At 37.9% G+C, this 24,946-nt stretch overlaps 1 protein-coding gene across 1 annotated transcript in view; it reads right to left on the bottom strand.

Moving 5' to 3' along the window:
- Positions 1 to 577: 577 nt before the first annotated feature.
- Positions 578 to 24,946, bottom strand: part of LOC128606308 (protein NLRC5-like) — a 38,818-nt gene continuing 14,449 nt past the window's right edge. The window contains exons 6-28 of the mRNA XM_053622343.1: positions 23,421 to 23,531; positions 22,095 to 22,172; positions 21,931 to 22,012; positions 17,078 to 17,270; positions 15,073 to 16,843; positions 14,500 to 14,673; positions 13,902 to 14,078; positions 11,937 to 12,110; positions 10,284 to 10,478; positions 7,905 to 8,072; positions 7,447 to 7,620; positions 6,813 to 6,986; positions 6,532 to 6,699; positions 6,200 to 6,373; positions 5,506 to 5,679; positions 5,088 to 5,255; positions 3,919 to 4,092; positions 3,638 to 3,811; positions 2,809 to 2,982; positions 2,546 to 2,716; positions 2,030 to 2,200; positions 1,591 to 1,761; positions 578 to 755 (exon numbers count right to left, since the gene is read on the bottom strand). Of these exons, the coding sequence (XP_053478318.1) occupies positions 578 to 755; positions 1,591 to 1,761; positions 2,030 to 2,200; positions 2,546 to 2,716; positions 2,809 to 2,982; positions 3,638 to 3,811; positions 3,919 to 4,092; positions 5,088 to 5,255; positions 5,506 to 5,679; positions 6,200 to 6,373; positions 6,532 to 6,699; positions 6,813 to 6,986; positions 7,447 to 7,620; positions 7,905 to 8,072; positions 10,284 to 10,478; positions 11,937 to 12,110; positions 13,902 to 14,078; positions 14,500 to 14,673; positions 15,073 to 16,843; positions 17,078 to 17,270; positions 21,931 to 22,012; positions 22,095 to 22,172; positions 23,421 to 23,531 (5,368 nt within the window). The remainder of the gene's footprint in view (positions 756 to 1,590; positions 1,762 to 2,029; positions 2,201 to 2,545; positions 2,717 to 2,808; positions 2,983 to 3,637; positions 3,812 to 3,918; positions 4,093 to 5,087; positions 5,256 to 5,505; positions 5,680 to 6,199; positions 6,374 to 6,531; positions 6,700 to 6,812; positions 6,987 to 7,446; positions 7,621 to 7,904; positions 8,073 to 10,283; positions 10,479 to 11,936; positions 12,111 to 13,901; positions 14,079 to 14,499; positions 14,674 to 15,072; positions 16,844 to 17,077; positions 17,271 to 21,930; positions 22,013 to 22,094; positions 22,173 to 23,420; positions 23,532 to 24,946) is intronic.

A 24,946-nucleotide genomic window follows, 5' to 3' on the forward strand; every position in this document is an offset into this window, starting at 1 on the left:
TCTGAGAGCTGTGAGCAGAGCTGAACATCCTTTCTCTGTCAGATTACACTCACTGAGCCTGAAAGCACAATTAATCACAGTTAACTGTGGATTTTTCTTTAGCAGTTCTGTAGCAGAGGGAGGTCGTTTCTCCTCAAACTACTCATCACTACTGAAAAAGACATGGAAACTAGATGAATGATTGATAACCTAAAGACAAACCATTCAGCACAGATTTATATATCATTCAATTCCTTACTGAAGTTTTTCAGGTCTGCAGTGTGGATCCTTCAGTAAAGCAGAGAGTTCCTCTACTCCTGAGTCTCCTTTTATTTTCCCACTCAGATCCAGATCCGTCTGCAGTATCGGGTTTATACCCAGAACTTTGGTCAGATGATCACAAGCTTTCTGCGCACTGAGGTTTTTCAGCAACCTGTAGAGAGAGAAAGAACAGAGAAATGTTAACACTAATTATATTTACACCAATGCAGTGGTACCTTTTCAGTAATTGTTTAGTCCATGGTGGAAAATTAGACAGTAAAACTTTAGTAATTACTCAGAATTAAGGCTGTATTTTACATGTACTGGGGGAAAGTGCTCACCTCAGTGTCATTTTACATTTTGTATCATTCATCAAACTCCTAATCTCCGTCATTCCTGAGTCTCCAGGGTCGTTCCCTCTGAGGTCCAGGTTTATCAGGTGTGATGAGCGGTTTGACTTCAGAGCTTTATTCAGAGCAGTGTATCCTTTCTCTGTTATATTACAGTCTGAAAGTCTGGAGAAGGAGAATAAAGTTCATCATTCTCGGGTGGGTTTTGGGAAATGTTCGTAATGCTTTGCTAACTTTCATTCAATTTCCAGTAACCCTTCATAAGTAATGATCATAAACTTGTTTGTAAATGGCATACGAACAAATTTTATTCACGAACAATTTATCTGGAGCTTGCATGCAGTTCTACCTCAAAAATACATCAGTCAGTAATTTCAGTACAAATAAATACTCACCGATCCATTTTCCTGAACAGATGTTATTCAGGCAGTTAATTAATGATCCAGGCACATTAATTAGTCCACTTGGCCAAATTACGACTTTACCAATTAATCCACATTTCGATCACTCAAATAAAAAGATATATTTTAATTTCTGTCCTAATGCTGTGGGATTGAATATAAACCCACTGTCCATCTCAGTGACGGTCAGCAGTGGTGTGCCCAGGTTTCAGGCTTTCATTATTGTGTTCACTCTCTGATGCATGATAAATAAACCCACAATTTCTATAATACCTTCATATTTTCTTCAAGTACAATATAGTGTTGTTGATTTTGTTATAAAAGGTTTTTAATGTTGTTATCCTCTTAAGATATCTTGTTTGCAAGATTGCAAATGAGGCCTAAATATCTGATAATGAGGGCTTTTAAAAAACATACTATAAACAGGCTCACGTGTATTGTCCTGTGTTAATCTGTTCATTACTGAATACGATTCACTGTTATTGGGAAACACACCCCTGAATGAGTTCCTGACTAATCTATTCCTACATGCTACAAATATACTTATAGTGAAGTAAAAATGTCAGTGATCTAGTAATGTATACTATTAAATGACTCACACAAGCTTCTGGAGTTTGCAGGATGAACTCAGTAGAGTAGAGATCTTCTCCACTCCTGGATTTCCCAGTGTATTCTCACTCAGGTCCAGCTCTGTCAGGTGTGAAGGGTTTGCAGTAAGAGCTGATATCAGATCAGTACAGCCTCTCTCTGTAATACCGCTCTTACTCAGCCTGCACACAGAGAACACCGCTGAGATAAACATCTCTAAACAACCCACAGGATCAACCGTCCAAAATAATACTAATGTAGAAGAAATAATCGAGTTATAATGGAGTGGTGAGAACGTGTAGAGTGGACTGTTCACCCACACTCTCAGAACCACAGTAGATTCTGCAGCAGTACTGATTGGGCTAAACAGTGTATACACTACACTAATATCTTTAAAGATTTAATGTGAACACAAACAAAAGTACCAGGTGAGGAAGTCAGACCACATACCTGAGTTTCTCAGTTCTACACTGCAGATCCTTCAGTAGAACAGAGAGCTGCTTCACTCCTGAGTCTCCGGATATTTTCCCACTCAGATCCAGTTCTCTCTGCAGTAAGGGGTTTGTACCCAGAACTTTAGTCAGAAAATCACAGGCCTTTTCTGCTTCAGGACTCAAGATTCTGGAGAGAAAAACACACATTTCATTATGATACTGATATCAGCACTGTCCATGTATGGACTGAGTATGTACTGAATCCTGAGTATGAACTTTTCCCCTATACAATCCTGTTGTTAAATTTTATTAACCAGAACAGACATAATGGCAGCTGGCTTATATGTTCTCTGTTGAAATTTAAGATCTGTCTTATGTATATAAATTTCACATACTTTAATAGCAAAAAATTTCAGGTGGTCTGGAAAAAATGTCAGATGTCAGCAGCTGAATTTTATTCATTTATTTCAAAGTACAAAATATTTCCATTGTTGTAAAAAAAAATACATTTGTATAAATAAAAAAAACTCACCTCACAATCAGTTTAGAGTTTGAATTCCCTAGAAAATAACTAAAAATATTCCATCTTGACACACTGTGGTTCCCTCTGAGGTCCAGCTCTTTCAGATGTGATGAGGAGTTACATTCCAGAGCCTTAGCCAGGTCTCCACATTGTGTTTGGGTGAGACTACATTTACTCAGTCTGAAAGAAAATGATAATAAATCACACAAAAAATTATCCATCATTCTATTTTTCTAAATTTCTACATATTTCAGAAGTAAAAAATAATTTACTTCAGTATCTCCAGAGTGCAGTTTGGGTTCTGCAGTAGATCCGAGAGCTCCTTCACTCCTGTGTTTCCAATTGTGTTCTCACTCAGGTCCAGCTCCTTGAGGAGTGAGGGGTTTGTTCTCAGAGCTGATACAACAGCAGCACAATCTTCCTCAGTGAGACTGCAATTACACAACCTGCAGAGAGAGAGAGGGAGAGAGAGAGAGAGGGAGTGAGGGAGAGAGAGAGAGGGAGTGAGAGAGGGAGAGACTTAGCAGATTACTTTGACTAATTTCATTGTGCTTTTCGTTACTCTTACTTAATTTACTTGAATATACTAAAAGAGTGTTAACCTTCCTATCCAGCTCTTCTTCTGTATCTGTCTCAGCTTGTAGCTTTGATCATGTCTAGATATCGTATGACTATAAACCTCGCTGTTGGCCTTGTGGCTTTAAGAATTCTTGCTGGTGGTAACTGCAGTTCTTGCTGTAGTCATATAATCAGTTATAATATATATTGTATATATAATATATTGTATATTACTGTGTTACTGGAACTTCTTCAGCCTGTAGGATTTTATCATCTGCAGATTAACTGATAGTTTGTGACCAGTGTTTATAACATTTCTAGAAGGTTTTCCGTTACTTTTTGTAGCTGCAACTGGTGTTTGCAGGTGATTAAATAGAATTTACTGTATTAATAATAATAATAATAATAATAATAATACATAAATTTGGTCATTTCAAACAGTAACACTATACATATACTGTCAGAATGTCTTCTTAAAGTCTCCTTAAAGACCTCTGCTCTTCTTTCGGACACTATTAGTTTTATTTTAAGTGATGACATTACCCCAGTTTCAGCAGTTTGAATTGTTGATTCTTCAGCACACCACAGAGCTCCTTCATTCCTGATCCTCCCAGTGTATTCCCACTCAGCTCCAGCTGTCTCAGGTGTGAGGGGTTTAAACTCAGCGCTGATACCAGAGCAGCACAACCTTCATTTCTCATCCTGACGTTATTTACCCTGTTTACAGAAAGACAACAAGTAAGAGAAGTATTTTATCTATTTTATATCCATTTTATCTATTATTTTAAATGTAAAATGTAAGGGAATAACTGATGAAAACTAACTTGAGTATCTCAGGTCTGCAGTGTGAATCCTGCAGTAGAGCAGAGAGCTGCTTCACCTCGGAGTCTCCGTTTATTTTCTCACTCACATCGAGTTCTTTCTGCAGCAAGGGGTTCTTATTCAGAACTCTGTAAAGTAACTCATAGCCTTCCTGTGCAGCAGGACTTTTCAACAACCTGCAGAGAAAAAACAAGAATATTTTTAGTGTAAACTCACTTTAAATCAGGACATGCATGCATGATCAGGTATGGGGACGTTACAACCTTTACAACGTTACAGCTGAAAAGATATGGTGTGTTTTAAAACCAATCATTGGTTAACTAAAATCACATGTACATGCTCCTATTTGTTGAGTTTATAGTTTATGGTTTAAATTGTTGTTGAAATGAGATTTATTTTGAGTCTTCCAATCAGAAGTAATTCTCACCAGATACACCTGCTACAGACCGTGACTTCTTTTGCATGAAACATGGTTCATCGATCACTGAATTACACTTTATTTTAATGTCTGTATGCAGGTAAGTATAATATTGCTGTAACGCATAGTGGTGCACAAATTTACTGTTAACCTGCTATTAATTCCATTTCTGCCAACTAAAATATAGCAGCAGACCGGTCTGGCTCATTCCAAACACTGGGTTTCTTAAAACTAACCAACAGTTTCGTCATTTTTACTGACAAGGTGGAAACACCAAACTTTAAAATTTAGAGTTAGAGTTCTTTTATAATTCACTTTTAGCATACAAACAAATGAAACTGAAGCTTAGTTCATTTACATGCATTATTACACCGCAAGTATAAATGCTGATAAAAGGCAGATGAGATGCATCAAAAAACTGTAATGGAAATGTAACAAAACTGACTTTTATTACATACTAATATTAATATTACTAATACTACATCATGACTTTAAGATTCCTAATTATTTTATGGTACTGCACAATAATTTTGAAAAGCTTATTGAATATGTTATAAAGTTTGTTCATGTTTTAAGCACAGAAACCTTCAGTATACCAGAGCCATTTAAATATTACATCCATCACTGTAGTCAATAACAGATTATTAATAAACGAGGATGTCCAACATGACAATAAGATATAACACATAAGCTGTCATTCCCAATATGTATATTATAAATGATTCTAGAAATGAATTGATAATAGCTGTTCACCTCAGTGTCTTCAGTGTACAGTGTGGATCCTGTAGTACATCAGTGAGCAGCTTCACTCCTGATGCTCCAGGGTCGTTCCCTCTGAGATCCAGCTCTATCAGGTGTGATGATTTCAGAGCTTCAGCCAGAGCAGCGTATCCTTCCTCTGTTATATTATTGGCAGTTACACTAGGGGGGGGATAAAAAGTGAATTTTACTGTCCACTTTATCCCAAATATTGTACAAAATAAATACATACGATTTGACTGAATGGAGCATGTATGAATTACTTGGTTGCAATTAGCAAATCATTATTATAATAATTCAGTGTTTTACTGAGTGCTACTTCAAAAACTCTTAAGTAAAAGAAAAAATAGTATTTAAGGATAAAAGCATTTCATGACACTTTCACGTGTTTTAAGAAATTCCAATGACATACTTGAGTTTTTGTAGGACACAGAGTGAATTCTGTAGTAGATTAGAGATCTGCTTCATTCCCGAGTCTCCTGCTTTATTCTCGCTCAGATCCAGCTCCAAGAGATGTGAGGGGTTTTCTTCCAGAGCTGTAGCCAAAGCAGCACAGCCTTCAGCTTCTACACTGCAGTTACACAGTCTGCAGAGGGAAAGAAGGAAATACAATGAACAGATTTCATCTCATTTGGTAAATAATGTAATATTTCAATTCATTTCTTTAACAGTTATCTTATAATTACATCAATATGACATTTACTTTGGAATATAATGTTTACATTTTGCATACACACTTAAACACCTTTTAGTTAAATATAAATCTAATAATCAATTTTTTTTTATCAAAACCTGCTGTTTAATCATATTGTGTTCTAGTTTAGTCAGTTTTTCCTGATCTCTTTACCAGACATGAACATGGAGAATATGGAAAATCAGAAATGTATTAACAGCATTAAAGTCTGCAGAACACGTCCTTATTTTTATTACACGTAATTCTGCAGTCATTTAAACTGGTATATTAAAAATGTACAAATAAAATAATAATAATACTAATACTACTAATAATTATTAATAAAAAATATTAATAATTTACGCTTCACTGTGGCTATTCAATAAATTTAGAATTATTGAAGGATTAGACGTCATTTCAGATGTTACTTCACCTGATTATTGTGTGTCGAGACTGTGGAGTCTTCAGTCCAGCAGAAAGCTGAGTGACTCCTGAATCCTGCAGACTGTTGTTGCTCAGGTCCAGCTCTCTCAGCTGGGAATACTCAGAGTTGAGAACTTCCGCAAGAGCTGAACAGCTTCCAGCAGTTATGAGACATGTTTTGAGCCTAAACATGAAATTAGAGGAAGGAAGGCCAACAATAAACTTACAAATTCAGCACAGTGAACTCTATATACCTAAATATACTATATACCAAAATTCACCCATATTTTACTTTTTTTTTTATTTGACCTGAATAAATATTCATAACAGAACTGAAGTTACCTCAGAATCTCCAGTTTACACTGAGGACTCTTCAGTCCAGCAGAAAGCCGAGTGACTCCTGAATCCTGCAGACTGTTGTTGCTCAGGTCCAGCTCTCTCAGCTGGGAATACTTTAGAACTTCAGCTAGAGCTGAACAGCTTTCCTCCAATAAACCACACATGCTAAGCCTAAATATAAAATTAGGAAGGAAGACACGATTTTAGTATTTAAGAACTTTAATCACAAGCATTTACTGACTTATTGATTTAAATCTTCCTCACTCCATGAGAACTGAACTTACGTCAGAATCTCCAGTTTACACTGAGGACTCTTCAGTCCAGCAGAAAGCCGAGTGACTCCTGAATCCTGCAGACTGTTGTTGCTCAGGTCCAGCTCTCTCACACTACAGGACTTTAAGTTGAGAACGCTGGCTAAAGCTGAACAGCTCTCCTCAGTCAGGTTACATTTATTCAGCCTAAATATGAGATATTGTGTTAGCAGAGCTACACACTCCATCTTCATTCTGCACATCATTTTATTATCATGTGCACCAAAGTACGTATTCTGGGTTCATCTGGGGCATTAGTGGTCATTAGGGGTCATTTAACAAAATTGTATTAATTTATTCGTCTTTTAATTAGTCTCGTCTGTTATGTCTTAGTAGTTAAATCTTGTTTTAAGATTTAATTGAAAATGTCAAACATGTTGATCATTTCTATTCTTCTGTTACTTTCTAGTTTCAGTAGCTTAACACATTCCAGTGATGTAACAGGACCCAGGTGTTTCTATAATGTTGTTTCATCAATTATAGAAAACAAAAAAGTAATTAAAAATACATTAAAGATCAATTTGTGCATACTTAAGAGCAGGTCCCAGTAGAAAACATTTTATTAATAAAACTCTGCTGATAGCAATGCATGAAAGAAAATACTTACCTAATTTTCTGAAATTTACAATGTGAGTCTTCCAGTAGAGCCGAGAGCTTCTCCACTCCCGAGTCTCCTGTTTCCATCATGCTCAGATCCAGCTCTTTTTGGAGTAAAGATTTTTTACGTAAAACAGAATCTAGCCAGGTACAGGCCTCTTGTGCAGCAGGACTTTTCAATAAACTGCAAAAATTAACAAATAAATAAATAAATAAATAAATCGTACTTGATGTTTCCAGAATAAGAGACCCATATTAACAAGAACAGTACGGCTTCTTCTGGTTCTCTCATGATAACTTCTCTTTAAAATTAAATGAAAATGTTATTGTATGAAATACACTGGAGAAAAAAAAATTAGAACGAGTCTAATAAACTGTAAATTGCAGTCAAATACTCTATCAAAGTTCTTTGCACAGTATTAATTTATGTTTCATAGTTATTATTGTCCTTGTTCATAGAAGAATCACCTCAGTGTCTTCAGTGTACAGTGTGGATCCTGTAGTACATCAGTGAGCAGCTTCACTCCTGATGCTCCAGGGTCGTTCCCTCTGAGATCCAGCTCTATCAGGTGTGATGATTTCAGAGCTTCAGCCAGAGCAGCGTATCCTTCCTCTGTTACACTGCAGTCTGAAAGTCTGTGCAAAATATTATCATAGAGGATATAGAATAAAATGGATGAACATCTAAAGAAGCAATATAAAATTAAGAAGCTCTTTGGCACACTGAGAAACATGGCACTTCTAATTATAATATTGTATTAAAACCAATTAATTGATAATGTTTTTATTTATATACTGAAGATTAGATGGTCAAAATTAAGCATTTGGCATAATGCACATTAATGAAACAATATGCAGTGAGAAAGGATAAACATTACTTTGTTTAACTGACAACTTAATGAGAATTACAACAAAAGAATTACAAAATAATTCAATCATCAACAGGTTAAAAGACCCGAGAACTACAGCACTGTACAGATCTCATAGGCACATTTAAAGAAATGCTGACAAGAAATAAGGAAAGATGCTTTAAATTGTGAAATTTCTAAGCAAAGAATTTACTTTTACCTTCTAATATTTACGTGCATGTTGAAGAAGCTGCCACAGAGATTTTCTTCTGCAGATTTTATATTTTTTACTTAGTAGGCTTGTGCAATATAATTATATAATATTATCATTTCTCCATGACATTACATTGCCACAGTATTCTGTCAGGTTTATTGCTGATTATATAATATTACCAGACCTGCCAAACATTCTACACTTTGCACTGGAGCTCCTGTGAGGGTGTGTAATCCACACACACATACACATATTTTTCTGCCACCACTCAGCCTTCAACTCTGAGATGTTGGTGGGTTTCCTAACATAAACTGCTTGCGTCAGATTCTTCCATAACATTTCTATTGGATCAAGGTCAGTAATTTGACTTGGCCATTCCAAAACTTTAACTTTATTCTTCTTTAACCGCTCTTTGGTAGAACGACTTGTGTGCTCAGGATCATTGTCTTGCTGCATGACCCACTTTCTCTTCAGATTCAGTTCATGGACAGATGTCCTGACATTTTCCTTTAGAAATCACTGGTATCATTCCGAATTCATTGCTTCATCAGTGATGGCAAGTCTTCCTGGCCCAGATGCACCAAAACAGGACCAAACCATGACACTACCACCGCCATGTTTCACAGATGAGAGAAGGTTCTTATGTTGGAATGCAGTGTTTTCCTTTCTCCAAACATAACGCTTCTCATTTAAACCAAAAAGTTATATTTTGGACTCAACCGTCCACAATACATTTTTCCAATAGCATTTTGTCTTGTCCATGTGATCTTTAGCAAACTGCAGATGGGAAGCAATGTTCTTTTAGGAGATCAGTGGCTTTCTCCTTGTAACCCTGCCATGCACACCATTGTTGTTCAGTGTTCTCCTGATGGTGGACTCATGAACATTAAGATTAGCCAATGAGAGAGATTCCTTTAGTTGCTTAGAAGTTCCCCTGGGTTCCTTTGGGACCTCATGGACTATTACGCGTTTTGCTCTTGAAGTGATCTTTGTTGGTCTCCACTCCTGGGGAGGGATTGGTGGAGTCCAAACATTTTTAGACATGGTTTTGTGACCTTTTCCAGCCTTTTTCTGAGGTCCTCAGAAATCTCCTTTGTTTGTGCCATGAAACACTTCCACAAACACATGTTGTGAAGATCAGACTCTGATAGATCCCTGCTCTTTAAATAAAACAGGATGCTCACTCACTCACACCTGATCATCATCCCACTGATTGAAAACATCTGATTCTAATTTCACCTTCAAATTAACTGCTAATCCTAGACGTTCACATACTTTTGCCACTCATAGATATGTAATATTGGATAATTTCCCTCAATAAATAAATGAACAAGTTTAATATTTTTGTCTCATTTGTTTAATTGGGTTCTCTTTATCTACTTTTAGGACTGGTGTGAAAATCTGATGATGTTTTAGCTCTTATTTATGAAGATATATAGAAAATTCTAAAGGGTTCACAAACTTTCAAGCACCACTGTAAATCAGAATCATATTCAGAATGTTCAGTAGAATGTTTTTTTAATCCGTTTTCAAAAACACATTTAAAGTTAAAGTAAAAAATCAGATTTTTTTGCATTTTATTTAGAAAAGGAGCATGATGTACAGATGTGTCTGATATGTTAAGCTCTAAATTGGATAATAAGAACAACTAATTATGCTTAAGCTTCAAAAGCAGAAAAAATAACCTAATATGTAATATCCACACACTGTAATCATCACTGATAGGCTTTTATATTATTTTTATAAGTAGTAGTACTATTGCACTCCTTATAGAAATGACTGTACCTTAATATCTTCAGAACACAGCTTTGATTCTTCAGTCCTTCAGATAATTGCTGGATGCCTGAATTCTGTAGGTTGTTGTTACTCAAGTCCAATTCAGTTAGAAAACAGGGGGGTGAACTGAGAACTTCAGCCAGAGATTGACAACTTTCCATCATTAGTCCACATCCAGTAAGTCTAAGGAGAAAAAGGTCCAACGCATTTCCAATGAGTATATGCATACAACATAATAAAAGTTCAGATAATAAAAGTAAAAAAAATGTCATTCATAATTTATATTTCTGATGTAAACACTGCCAAAACTATGAGTTGTGTTAATGAAATATTCATAAATTTTTAATGTCCTCAATTGTATATGAACCCCATTTTTATAGCCATGTTGTGTGTGTGTGTGTGTGTGTGTGTGTGTGTGTGTGTGTATATATATATATATATATATATGTGTGTGTGTGTGTGTGTGTGTGTGTGCTTCAATGTGGCTTGAATTGATTTAATAATGGGGATCTTGCTGTGTAGAGATCCGAGAGGCGTAATTTTCGCATATCCAATCCATCCCTTGGCATGTTTTTGGGAAGTAGAAGGAAACTAAATTGCAGTGTTATAATTATGAAAATAATAATAACAATAATAGTACACACGTAAGTCTCTCAGGTCTGCAGTGTGGATCCTTCAGTAGAACAGAGAGCTGCTTCACTCTTGAGTCTCCTTTCATTTTTCCACTCAGATCCAGTTCTCTCTGCAGTAAGGGGGTTGTACCTAAAACTTCAGTCAGATATTTACAGGCTTCCTCTGCTTCAGGACTTTTCAACAGTCTGTGAAGGGATAAAAAGTTTACACTATTATCAATATTATTATTTAAGTATACCTATAGCATTCTGGACTATTCATACTTTTTTGTAATCTTTATCTTTGAAAAGTCTTTTAAATAAAATCTTATAGAATCTGTTTGTTAGAATAACAAATTATTAGGACCTTAATAAAAACAACCCAATGGTTTGGTTGTTTCTTTTAAACATTTCAACATTTCCCTTTTAAACATTTCTGTTATGTATAATTTGCTCACCTCAGTGTCTTCAGTGTACAGTGTGGATCCTGTAGTACATCAGTGAGCAGCTTCACTCCTGATGCTCCAGGGTCGTTCCCTCTGAGATCCAGCTCTATCAGGTGTGATGATTTCAGAGCTTCAGCCAGAGCAGCGTATCCTTCCTCTGTTATACTGCAGTCTGAAAGTCTAAATAGAGAACATTTGAAGGCATTATTATAATAATCTGATGTAAGTAGTATATGTTCTAGATGTAAGCCTTTGTTTGTGGTTTACTTGTAAAAAATCATGAGTTCTTATATAAAGTTTTAAACAGCAGAACCAGATCCTCACCTCAGTATCTGCAGGTTACAGGGCTGATGTTTCAGCAGTGCACAAAGCTTCTGCACTCCAGAGTTTCTAAGTTTATTTTCACTCAGATCCAACTCTTTTATGTGTACAGGATTTAATTGAAAAGATGAGGTCAAAGAAGAACAGCCTTGTTCTGTAATACCACAGTTCTTTAGCCTAATGATAGAGGGCAAATTAATTTTAGTTTAAGCATAATAAACATAGCTGCAAGCAGCAATTTAAATAAATAAATAAATAAATAAAAATAACGTTGTAATACACACATGAGTCTCTCAGGTCTGCAGTGTGAATCCTCCAGTAGAACAGAGAGCTGCTTCACTCTTGAATCTCCTTTTATTTTTCCACTCAGATCCAGTTCCCTCTGCAGTAAGGGGTTTTTACCCAGAACCTCAGTCAGAAAATCACAGGCCTTCTCTGCATCAGCACTTTTCAGCAGCCTGCAGCAGGGGGACAAAGACAGACTGCATTATTCACAACCTCATACTTTATTTTATGTTCAATTGTATTGGTTTGTGTTTAATTAGAGCAGGGGTGCTCACACTTCTACGACAAGAGATCGACTTTTTCATATTATTATTATTATGGTACAGTCCACCATGCACATAAACTTTAAATTTGGACTTGATTTTTATTTGAGAAATTATATTGAGAGATTTGTTTTTAGGGGCCAAGCATCGCAGGTGTGAGGCACCTATTATGTCCGTTAGTTTTCTTATTATTCTTATTCTTATTCTTCGTCTTTGTTCTCTATGGAGTCCATTTCAGCCCATAGAACTGCTTGTGGAAAAGTTATTAAATTTGGCACACAGATAGAGGACAATATTAACCATAGTTTTTATGAAAAACCTATTTTTTCAAACTCATCATAGACGGTTCATCTGATTTTCACCAAAATTGGCTGAGATCATTTTGAGACCATGCTGGCAAAAAGTTACTAAAAGCTCATCGATAGACCAAACCATCCTTGAAAAACGTGGGAATTAATTTGATGTAGAACAGGTCAAAATGTACATGAGGCTATATTTCCACAACGCTTTAGTGTATTGAGACGAATTTTGGTATACTTCATCACATGCATGACCTGATGATACTTGAACAGTTTCAGGACAGCATCACCTACTAGTCAGGAGATATGAAAAATGGTTATTTTTTTTACTTATAACTTGCAAATAGTTTAACCAAAAATCACAAGATTGGTCTCTTTAGATTTGGTGCAGCATACTGAGAACGATATCCAATTTTCCCGCGTCAGCCATTTTGGGCGTCAGCCATTATGAATTTTGTCATAAAATGCTATTTTTTATGAACACATTACCATATCATTACAAAAATCTGCTGGATACCTTGAAGGAACTTAAAAGGTTCAAAGGTTTCGGGACAGTGGCACATTCTGGTCAGAAGATATAATGAAAATGTCAAAACTGCTAATAACGTTTGCCTGCTTTTGCCTGTTGTCGTGACATTGGTCTTCATAGATTCCGAGAACAATGATGCCAAATATGCCACGGGCAACCGAACTTGCTGGCCGCCCTTTTGAACTACTTTGAAAACCTACTTTTTTAAAATCCTTCTAGACCGTTGCTCCAATTTTCACCAAAACTGGCTCAGAACATTGTGAGGCCATGCTGGCAAAAAATTATTAAACGATTTTTGATAGACCAAACCGCTTTTGAATAATGCACAAACAAATTAATTGGCAAGGAAGTCAAAAAGGATGTGAAGCTATATCTCCGTAATGCATTAGCGTACTCAGACTAAACGTAATATAAGACATAACCATCACGAATTGAGGTTAGCTCCAGAGTTTTAGAACAGCACCACCTTGTGGTCAAAAATTCTAGTGCAATTTTTAAAAATACTAATACCTTGCGTCATGCCAAGATCAATGATAACAATTATGCCATGAAACTTGCTGTCTGCCATTTTTAAATGTTTAAAAACCTACTTTTTTAACTCCTAACTGTCTGACTTTCGCAGAAAAAAACTTAGCAAATTCACCTTTTTTTTGTCAGATTATTCTCGAATAACAGTAAAACAAATTGACTATGAACACACCGAATTACATTGTATAATTTCTCCAACTCTGTTTTTTGACCTATTAAGAAAATCGACCAGTAGTTTTCTTGTGATCGACTGGTTGATCGTATTCAACGTAATGAGCACCCCTGTGTTAGAGTATTACAATGGATTTTGTATTGAAGTAATATACCCCAGCACATATTGCTTACCTCAATGTCCTCAGTTTACAGTTTTGATCCTGTAGTAAATCAGTGAGTAGCTTCACTCCTGATGCTCCAGGGTCGTTCCGTCTGAGATCCAGCTCTATCAAGTTTGATGAAAGGTTTGATTTCAGAGCTTCAGCCAGAGCAGCGTATCCTTCCCCTGTTATATTACAATCTGAAAGTCTAAGAGAACAAAGCCTTTTGTTATTTAATCATGAAGGAGATCACACCATGAAATCTAACCTTATCGTTTTGATAGGATTCATACAAATGTGATTCGCAATTATGCACATCACAAAAAACATTTACACAAAATTTGTTTAGGCTTTTTGTTTTTAGTATAATTACATATAATTATGACTATTTTTTTCATTCAGTTCTTTCAATGTTTGACATTTACAGCATCATTAATATATTAAGACATCATTTTTATATACTTTATGTTATTTGGTCAGAATTAAAGTGAAAATACAGTGGGTTCTGTCATTGGGACATTTAATGTTCAAACATGTCTTAAACCTTAAATTTGTTTTCCAAACACATCATTCATGGTTGATAAACAACCTTTCTGCTGAAGTCTACTTAACAGGAGAGATGAACTGACCTCAGTTTCTCCAGGTTACAGTTTGGACTCTTCAGTCCAGCACAAAGCAGCTTCACTCCTGAGTCATCCAGAGGATTACTGCTCAGATCCACCTCAGTCAGCTTGGAGGATTCTGAGCTGAGAACTGTGTGTAAGGCCGAGCAGCTTCTCTCCGTCAGGTTACACTCGCTGAGCCTGGAAGTATAATTTGACAGTGAATAAAAAGCATGCGTCCTTACTTGCATCACCAACTACCCAAGTACAAGCTTTTCACACATTATATCAGTTAAAAAGGAGACTCCATATTACTGCCCATGGTTTTAGAATGAATTGTTCAACAAACACACATGGAAGCATCTGATATTCTGATGTCCAAATAATTTTGTACTATACAACGAAACATTCATTTGACTGAAATTTGAAGACAGCAGGAACGAGAATGACTCATCAATTCAACAGCTTAAGTTGATGTCAAGTTATAAGTCAAGTTCATGGTGTTTATGCCAACTGATTATTGTTTCCTGCCATCAGTGTACCTATGGCCAAGCTTTAGGGGGACACAATAAGCTGAATGGAGAAACAGGTTTTACTTACAGAACTCTTGTGGCTTCCCGGACGACTGGTAGCAGTCTCTTAAAGCATTCATCTGACTTTATGAACTTCTGTAGCTCAAACACTTCCAAATCCTCCTCTGATGTCAGCAACACAAAGACCAGAGCAGACCACTGAGCAGGTGAGAGTTCAGCTTCAGAGAGACGTCCTGAGCTCATGCGGCTTTGGATCTCGTTCACTAGTGAGTCATCATTTAACTCCTTCAGACAGTAGAACAGATTGATTGATCTCTCAGGAGATGGATTTTCTTCAAGTTTGGACTTGATGTGAACAACTATGTCCTTCTGACAGTCAGAGCTGTTTCCTCTGTGTGTCAGCAGACCTCGAATGAGCTTCTGATTAGACTCCAATGACAGGCCCAGAAGGAAGCGGAGGAAAAGATCCAAGTGTCCGTTGTCACTCTCCAAAGCTTTGTCCACTGTAATCTTGAGCAAATCGAATTCTTTTGTTTCTTTACTCTCTTCTGGTTGCTCAAAAACATTCTTGTTTTCATTTTTGAGACTTACGTATGTAAATAAAGCAGCAATGAACTCCTGAATGCTGAGATGCACAAAGCTGAAAACCGTGCCTAGAAATCTGCCAGTTTCCTGAGTGCACACTCCTGAGTACACCTTTATGTTATTCGGGTCAATTCCACAGTCGTCTAGATCTTGTGCATAGAATATCAAGTTGTTTTTTTCCAGGTGACTAAAGGCAAGCTTTCCCAGTGAAAGAATTCCCTCTTTATCCCATGGAATATCTGAGACACACTTTCTATTGTATTTCTTGTCCCCCTGTACAGTCTGAAAGATCAGAAAGCATGTGTACATCTCCGTCAGAGTCTGTGGAATGTCTTCACTGTCTGTTCCTCCCAAAATCCCCTCAAGTACGGTAGCTGAAATCCAGCAGAAGACTGGAATATGACACATGATGAAGAGGCTTCTTGATCCTTTAATATGATCAATGATTCTGTTGGCCAGACTCTCATCGCTGATTTTCTTTCTGAAGTATTCCACCTTTTGTACATCATTGAAGCCACGCACCTCTGTAACCCGGTCCACATGTTCAGCAGGGATCTTAGCAGCTGCTGCTGGTCGAGTGGTTATCCAGATCAGAGCAGACGGAAGCAGGTTTCCTTCAATGAGGTTTGTCACTATAGTGTCCAGTGAAGCTGGCATTGATGCATCAGTCCACTTCACATTTTCATGGAAAGTCAGAGGAAGTCGACACTCATCCAGGCCATCAAAGATGAACATGACTTTATACCTATCTGTGAATCTCAGTCCTTTTGCTTCTGGGAAAAAATGATAGATGATTTCCCTCAAACTGCACAATTCCTTCTCCTTCAGGTTCAGCTCTCTGAAAGGCAGTGGAAATATAAACTTGATGTCCTGATATTCTTTCCCTTCAGCCCAGTCTAGAACAAACTTCTGCACACAGATGGATTTTCCGATGCCAGCGACCCCCTGCGTCACCACAGTCCTGATGGGTTTGTCTTCTTCAGATAACGGTTCAAACATGTTCTTACATTCAATTTGTTCCTCTTGCTCCATCTGATTTTTCTCATTTTTCACACTCGTTTTTTGTTTTTCAATTTGTCTCATCTCATGTTGTTCTTTTATTTGTCCACTTCCACCAGCTGTGATGTACAGATCTGTGTAGATCTTGTTAAGAATGTTGGACTCTCCTTGCTTTGCAATTCCTTCACATACACGATTATACTTCTTACACAGGTTTGATTTGAGTGCACGCTGCTGAATTCCTATTAGCGCATCTAATTATATAATTATAAAACACAAGAAAGAGAAATACATTAATTATATTATGTATTTAATTATATTATATATTATTCATAATAATATTATGAAATATTACAGACACTACATTACTACATTTAGTCATACTGTTAAAAAAGTAGAGAAATTAGGGATAGTATTATGAAGGGTTACAAATTTTCACCTCTTAAGAAAGTTCAGGTGCTGTTTGCTACTGTCTAGTGATCTCTTACCTTGGAGTGCATCAGCAAGGTCACTGTGATCCATCATCTTCAAAAAGTATAACGCCATATCAAGAGTTGCTTCTTTAATACTCCACAGATCATCCCTCACATCTCCATAATATTTTGTGTTTTCTTTTCTCAGAAATTTCTTAAACATCTCAAGCTCATGTTTTATAAATACAGTCATTTTATTTTCGAGATCCTTCACAAAACACAGAGAAAATAAAATTAAGAACTATTTTATAATAAACATAATAAAATTTAATTTGATTCTTCATGACTGAAAACACTTCTAAATATAGCAGGCAGGTACATAAAGATTAGACAGAGATGTAAGCAGCGATGTAAAATCTCATATTGATAACAATTAAAAGCATTAACAATTGAGCAAGCCCTTCTTTACTAAATGGTGAATGTAGACCTTAAGTCCAAAACAAAAGCCTTGATTCACTCTCTGTGCACTATCAGGTGTGGTTTATTTCAGAAGTCTCTAGATTATCCTATATGTCTCACAGTTTTAGGTGTACCGGTGCTTCTATGCCTTCATTCATGCAGGCTATTCTATGATATGCCTTAATGGATAAATTAGATATGCTTTGATTCTATGATATGCCACAATGGATAAATTAGACACATCTCCTCATGTGTTTCTAATTCACTGTTCCAGATTGCCAGAGACGGCCAGTACATGGTGGTAGGAGTTTCTTGAATTACATTGAAAATCTCATATGATTCAGTCACACGTGACCTTGTCTGATGGCGTGTCGGAAGCTATATCAGTTTCCGCCTATGTCATGGTCTGTCTCGCAGTCTGTCATTCTCACTTAGAGATCTTGCTCGAGCGTGCACAGTTTTTGGGTTAGCATTTGCTCCTTGCTATAGCTGTGTCTCAAGACAGCTACAAACATATTGGATTTTCTTTTCGTCATTGGATTATATTGAATTCGTTGGATCACTCATCGGACCCACTGGTTATCCAGGGTTTTCATAAACACCATTTCCCATCAGTGGAATTGAGGTGAGTGTCTATATTAGAACTCATTGGTTAGCCAAGGCTCTAGTTGGACCGTGTGTACACACCTGTTGCCCCCCAATTTTTTGTGCCGTAGTTGTGCTCTCTGGTGAACCAGGGTGGCATTCATATGTGCGGTTACCGTGACAACCACTATGCCTATTCATCGCAGTACTGCATTTAGTTTTATTTTATTTTCAGTCTTGCATTAAGCCTTTGGTTTACCAGGGTTATCCTGCTATTTGTGTAGATAGTTATGGCTGCCTCATGCTCCATATGTTCAGGTCCTATGGATCTTATGGATGCACATATTCAATACCCTGCCTGTTTGTACATCGAGCACATCAGGGAGGCCCTACTCGATAATTGCCCGGAGAGTAATTTAATTCCTTTGGAGGTTAGGCAACAAAGGGTGGCAAGATTTGAATTTTGAATTTCAGAATTCTCCTGCACCATCCAGAACCAAGTTTGTAATAAGTGTTTTGCTAGTAAGATTGAAGGGCCTACAAAGAAGAAACGAGCCCCCTCTATGATACTATACCCCTCTGGACACATTATCTCTAGATTACTGAAGGGCAGGACCATTATGCCCCCCTTGGAGGAGACATCATTGTCACATTCTCAGTCTCAACATTCTGATAGTGATGAGGGTTCAGGCCTTCAAAGTGCTGATTCTTCAGTAATCTTTTCACTGCAGGATACAATCAAAATTCACCCTAGCTAGGTGAATTTGGACCCACTTCCTCCTGTGTTGGACCCTTCAAACCTATTGGATCATCCAGTCGCATGGCCAGTCACCTAGTTGTCCTGATTTTACGGAAGTGGTAAAATCATCTGCACACACACTGGAAGCAGAATTACATTTACAGCATTTGGCAGATGCTCTTATACAGAGCAATGCACATTTATCTCATTTATACATCTGAGCAATTGAGGGTTAAGGACCCAACAGTGGCAGCTTGGCAGTGCTGGGGTTTGAAATCATTACCTTCTGAGCAGCAGACCAATGTCTTAAACACTGAGCTACCACTGCCCCGCAGAGCCCAGGATAAAGGGCCTCAGACACTTAAACAAGAGCCTCAAGTGTCTTCCTTTTCGCATGTTACGGGTGGCAGATGTCCGACATGCTATCAGAACTGGAAAGTGGTTCACCACGGTGGAATTGAAGGATGCGTATTTCCATATTCCCATTGCCCAGCACCACAGAAGGTTCTTTCAGTTCACATTTCAGGACGAGTCTTATCAGTTCTATGTTATACCATTCAGCCTTTCTCTTTCTCCCTGGGTCTTCACACAGTGCATTCAGGTGGCACTGGAACCTCTTCAGTGGGAGGGCATGCTGATTCTCCCATATTTGGATGATTGGCTGCTGTGCACCAGATCACCTATGCAAGCTGCCAACAACATACATCATGACGCCACCTTGGGTCTGAAGGTAAACCTCAGCCCCATGCCAGCCAGTGTGCTTCCTGGGTATGCACTTGGACTCCAGGTCAATGAGGGCCAACCTCACAGACGGCAGAAGGCAGGCCTTGTGGAGAACCTTAGCAAAGTTCCAGGTTCATGGCAAGCTGCCTATATAGACTTCCTACTGCTGGCAAGCGTTCTCATGGCGGCCTCATCTGTCATTCAACTAGAACTTTTGCATCTTTTCCCATTCCAATGCTAGTTGATAGCCAGATGTTTGTCATCAGTGCACAATCGGGGCACTGTAGTTCGAGTCATGACCAGCTGCACTGCCTCTGAGAGTCTGGAGGAGGGAGAGGTTTCTACAAAGAGGCATACCAATAACTACAGCTAGGTGCATTTCACATCAACCTTTTGGAGTTGTGGGTAGTACTTTTCACCCTGAGACATTTCATGATTGATCTCTCAGGCAGACATATTCTGATAAGGACAGACAAGATCACAGTGGTGTTTTTAATCAATGACCTGGGTGGCTGTGGCTCAGGTGGTAGATAGGGTTGTCCACTAATCATAGAGTTGGCAGTTCAATTCCTGGCCCATGTGACTCCACATGCCAAAGTGTCTTTGGGCAAGACACTGAACCCCAAGTTGCTCCCAATGGCAAGCTAGCACCTTGCATGGCAGCTCTGCTACCATTGCTGCATTTTTAAACGCTAAGGTTAAGAAACATCTATATAAGTGCAACATTTACCATTTACCCGGGAGGTACAAGGTCTCTATCCTGTCACCGTGCAGCTGACACAAGCGATTCTGCGGTGAACACTTCCTGTGTCTCCCTGGTCCACAAATGGCCAGACCTCTTCTCTATGCCTTTCCCCCATTCCACTCCTCTGGTCAGTCCTGAGGCATGTACAGGAGAAGCATCACAGGCTCATTCTAGTGGCCCACTGTTGGCTTAGTTCACTCTTCTATCAACTCTCACAACTGGTCCACCTCAGCCACTGCCAGCTCGGAAGTATCTGCTGTCACAGATGAACCAGGTGCTGTGGCATCCCTGGACAGATAACGCTCTCCCAATGCTCAGCAGGAGTGAGGAAGACTGTCATGAGTGCAATGTCCCCTTCAACACATTGTACTTATGCCAGTAAGTGGAGACTGTTTGTTTCATGGTGTATAGATCGAGCTCTTAGCCCAGATGTCTGTCCCATCAGCATGGTATTGGAATTCCTGCAGTACTTACTGGACATGGGACGTTCCCCAGCCACTCTTAAGATGTTTATGGCAGCGCTGTCAGCCCACCGGGACCTTGTAGGTGTCGATTGGTGCAAATAGGCTAGTGTTGGCTTTTCTTAAAGGAGCTATGCATCTTAAGCCATGAGCATGGATGGTGTATACCCAGTGGGATTTGCAGGTTGTGTTAGACAAGTTTGTGTTCAGCACCCTATGAGCCGATTGAGCAAGAAGATATTAGGAGTTTTTCCATGAAACACTGCTTTCCTTGTGGCATCAACCAGGAGAGTCGGCGAGTTGCACGCTCTCTCAATGAGTCCACAATGACTCAGGTGGGGGCCACAGGATAATCAGTTTACACTTTGGCTGACCCGGCTTTCCAGCCCAATGTATTGCCAGCTCAGTTCACAAATCAGCCTATTCAGTTGGTGGTGTTTCAACAGGAGGATGAGGCCTTCCAGGCAGCACTATGTCCAATTTGTGCTTTAAGGCAATAAGTGCTAAGGACCATCTCATGGTGTACCACGGATCAACTACCATCTGTCATGGGCCCAGCAGAAGAGGTGCACCCTTGTCAAAGCAAAGGCTCTCTCACTGGGTAGTAGACACTATTGTTAAGGCATATTGCTTGACAGGCTGTATAGCTCAGACATCTATCAGGTGTCATTCAACTCTGGCAGTGGCCACTTCTTGGCCAGCATTACATGGCGTGCCCAGTCTGAGATATGTGCGGCGGACACATGGGCATCATTCTCAATGTGGCCCCTATTCCTTCAGTTAGCTCTGATGTATTAATTGACAACCAGGTCCTAATGAGTAGTAATGCCCAGAATTTATTTTCACCTAATTAATGACTAATTTTAGCAGTTTATTGATGCTGATGTATACTACTTGTCACAGAAGACACTCTCATCTTCAGTTTGTCCACTCTCCATAACTGAGGTGCCATTTAAACACATTAGGATTAATCAAGTGATCTGGATTCCCTTCCATTTTAGGAACTTTACAGCTAAGCAAACTGCATTTTTGGATTTGTTTGTTCTGTATATGTGAGATTAGCACACTATTTTATCAGTCCGTTCTGTTCTAGTTTTCATCATCAAACTAGACACCTGCCTTTTTTATACTTTTGAAATAAATAACCCCAAATGTTTTCTGAAAAGGTGTAATGGTGGACATCATGGGAAGCAAACAAAGCTGATTTAAGTCTTACATTGAAGATGTTGTAGAGAAAGTCTGTAATCTTCTTTTCTAATTTGGCAGTTTTCACAGTAGCTTCAGACTCACAATGATTTCTGCAGTCAAAATAAAATATTTTATTATTAGCAGTTTAATTAAGAATAATAAATGACAGTATTAAATTAGAAAAAATTATACCTTTCCTTGGAATGTATCCCTGTTGTTTTGTCAGTACTAGGCGTATTCTTTAGCTGTCTAGCTGGGGAGGAATTTTGTCTAAAAGAGAATGGAAAAGAGTTTCCATATTACACTGTAATTGTACCAATATTGAAAAAGGGTTTAATGTATTGTTTTCAAAAAAACATCCCACCTGACTAATATGTCCAATAAAAATCAATAAGGAGTACATGTTGTATGTACTCTATATGACCAAAAGTATGTGAACCCCTGACCATCACACCCATATGTGCTTTTTCCCCAAAACTATTACCACAAAGTCAGAAGTACACATTTGTAGAGAAAGTCGCTGTACACTGTAGCATTACAATTTCCCTTCACTGGAACTAAGAGGCCCAAACCTGTTCCAGCACGACGATACCCCTCTGTACAGACTGAACTCCATGAAGACATGGTGTGTTAAGTTTGGAAGTAGGTGGAAGAACTCAAGTGTCCTGCACAGAGCCCTGACTTCAACCCCACTGAACATCTTTGGGATGGCCTGGAATTGTAGCCTTCTTACCCAACATCAGTGCCTGACCTCAACCTCACTAATGCTCTTACAGCTGAATGATCACAAATTCTCACAGCCAAAATCTGGTGGAAAGCCGACCCAGAATATTGGAGTTTATTATAACAGCAAAGGGGGAATAAATCTGGAATAGGACATTCAACAAGCACATATGGGTGGGATGGTCAGGGATGAACAAACTTTTGGCCATATAGTGTACTTATAACAGATTGATTTGTTTGTGTTTCATAAAAACAAATAAAAATGAGCAACCAAAAATGATGGGGATTCTCACAAAGCTATGAAAACTGAACATAGCATTAATAAATTCATTTGATCTAAATTTGATAAAGTTAGCATTTAGCTAAATTGCAATTTAAATGTAACCTTTTTTTGTAGTCTGGTCAGCACTTTCTTAACTTGATTTTAATTCTTAACAGTTTATTTGAGTTGAATCTAAATTAAAACATTTCTCAAAAGCTATGTAAGAGCAGAAAAAAACACTTTACTTCTCTGTTGTGATATTAAACTAGTCTCTTCTATACTGATAATATTACCTATCAAAAAAATTTAAATACTTACATTTAAGAAGTTTTACTGCACTGGGTAGTAGAGTTATCAATAGGTGTGTCTAAATACTAAAAGCTTTAATCTTTTAATATGCTATTTTAAATAATAGAATAACTCGTATAATTATAAACCTTAGCTCCCCTACAAGGGATGACATACTTTTAAATTCAGTAAAAACCTGGACTTGAGGATGAGATTATGTTGAGAATAGGAAGAGACATTAATACCTTTCCTGGGAGTCTGTTCTCTCATTAAAGTTGATAGATAGTGGCTTTGATTGGTTGCTCTTCAAGGAAAGACATTTGGATACAGGAGACTTTGGCCTTTCATCAGTTCCCCTAAAGAGCACAGAGAAAGATATTTTATCGAATACATTCTAAAGCAGTTGTATGTAATAAATTGTAGTTATTCACACAAAACAAAGATGATTGTTGGATTCAGGAAGATTTGAGATGATGATTCTCTACTGCACAAAAACAGCACTATCATGGGCACAGTAAAGATAAAAGCTCCAATTTCCTTTATGTGCACATTAAAGTGGACCTCGTGTAGACCTTCATCAGCACCTACCTCCCCAAAAAGTCCAGTAAATCTCACCCTTGCCCTTCTCATATTCAACAGGTTGACTACAGAGAGCATACTACTCACCTAAAATTATAAACTGACTGACATATTGGTATTATAATCTAGTAGTATCTTATTACATTATTTGAGTGTTTGCCATGTTCCCATTTGTTTTGTTTGTTTCCTTTTTTTGTAGATTGTTTAAATTTGTATTAGATCATCCATTCATCCATTTTCTGTATCAATTATCCTTACTGGGTTGCGGGGAACCTGGAGTCTATCCCAGGAAGCATGGGGGACAAGGCCTGGACAGGGTGCCGATCCATCACAGGGCACAATCACACACACATTCACACACTACAGGCAATTTTGGACATGCCAATCAACCTACAATGCATGTATTTGGACTGGGAAGGAAACCAGAGTACTCGGAAGAAACCCCCCAAAGCATGGGGAGAACATGCAAACTCCGTTCACACAGGACCGCGGCAGGAATCAATCGCTCAACACTGGAGGTGGGGATATAGGAATATAGGAAATCTCTTGGCGATGCTAGAAAAATCTATTTCTCCACCTTAATAGGAGACAACAAAAACAATTCTAGATTCCTTTTCAACACAGTAGCAAAATTAACTAGGAATAAAACCACTACAGAGATAAACACTCAATCATTACATAGCAGTGAAGATTTCATGAAATTTTTCAATGATAAGGTTGAAAATATTAGACATGAAATACAGGCCATTAAATTAAAACCGGACAGTACTGTAACAAACCCATTACATGACAATGTAGCAATATCAGATCAATGTTTAGAGTATTTTGCGCCGCTTAGAGAGACCGAACTAGCTACATTAATCTCTTCAGCCAATTCATCAACTTGCATACTAGATCCCGTACCTACATGTTTGTTTAAACAGATTGGTCCAGGAGTAATTGAACCACTTCTAAATATAATCAATTCTTCCCTAAGCACTGGCTATGTACCTAAATCACTTAAATTAGCAGTTATTAAACCCTTGATTAAAAAACCTGATCTTGACCCGTCTCAATTGTCCAGCTATAGACCAATATCAAATCTCCCCTTCATCTCTAAGATTTTAGAAAAGGTTGTAGCAAAGCAGTTATGCTCGTACTTAGATAGGAATAACATTCATGAAATGTATCAGTCAGGATTTAGACCTCATCA

This window comes from Ictalurus furcatus, chromosome 4 (genome assembly GCF_023375685.1).
Source record: "Ictalurus furcatus strain D&B chromosome 4, Billie_1.0, whole genome shotgun sequence".
NCBI lineage: Eukaryota > Metazoa > Chordata > Actinopteri > Siluriformes > Ictaluridae > Ictalurus > Ictalurus furcatus.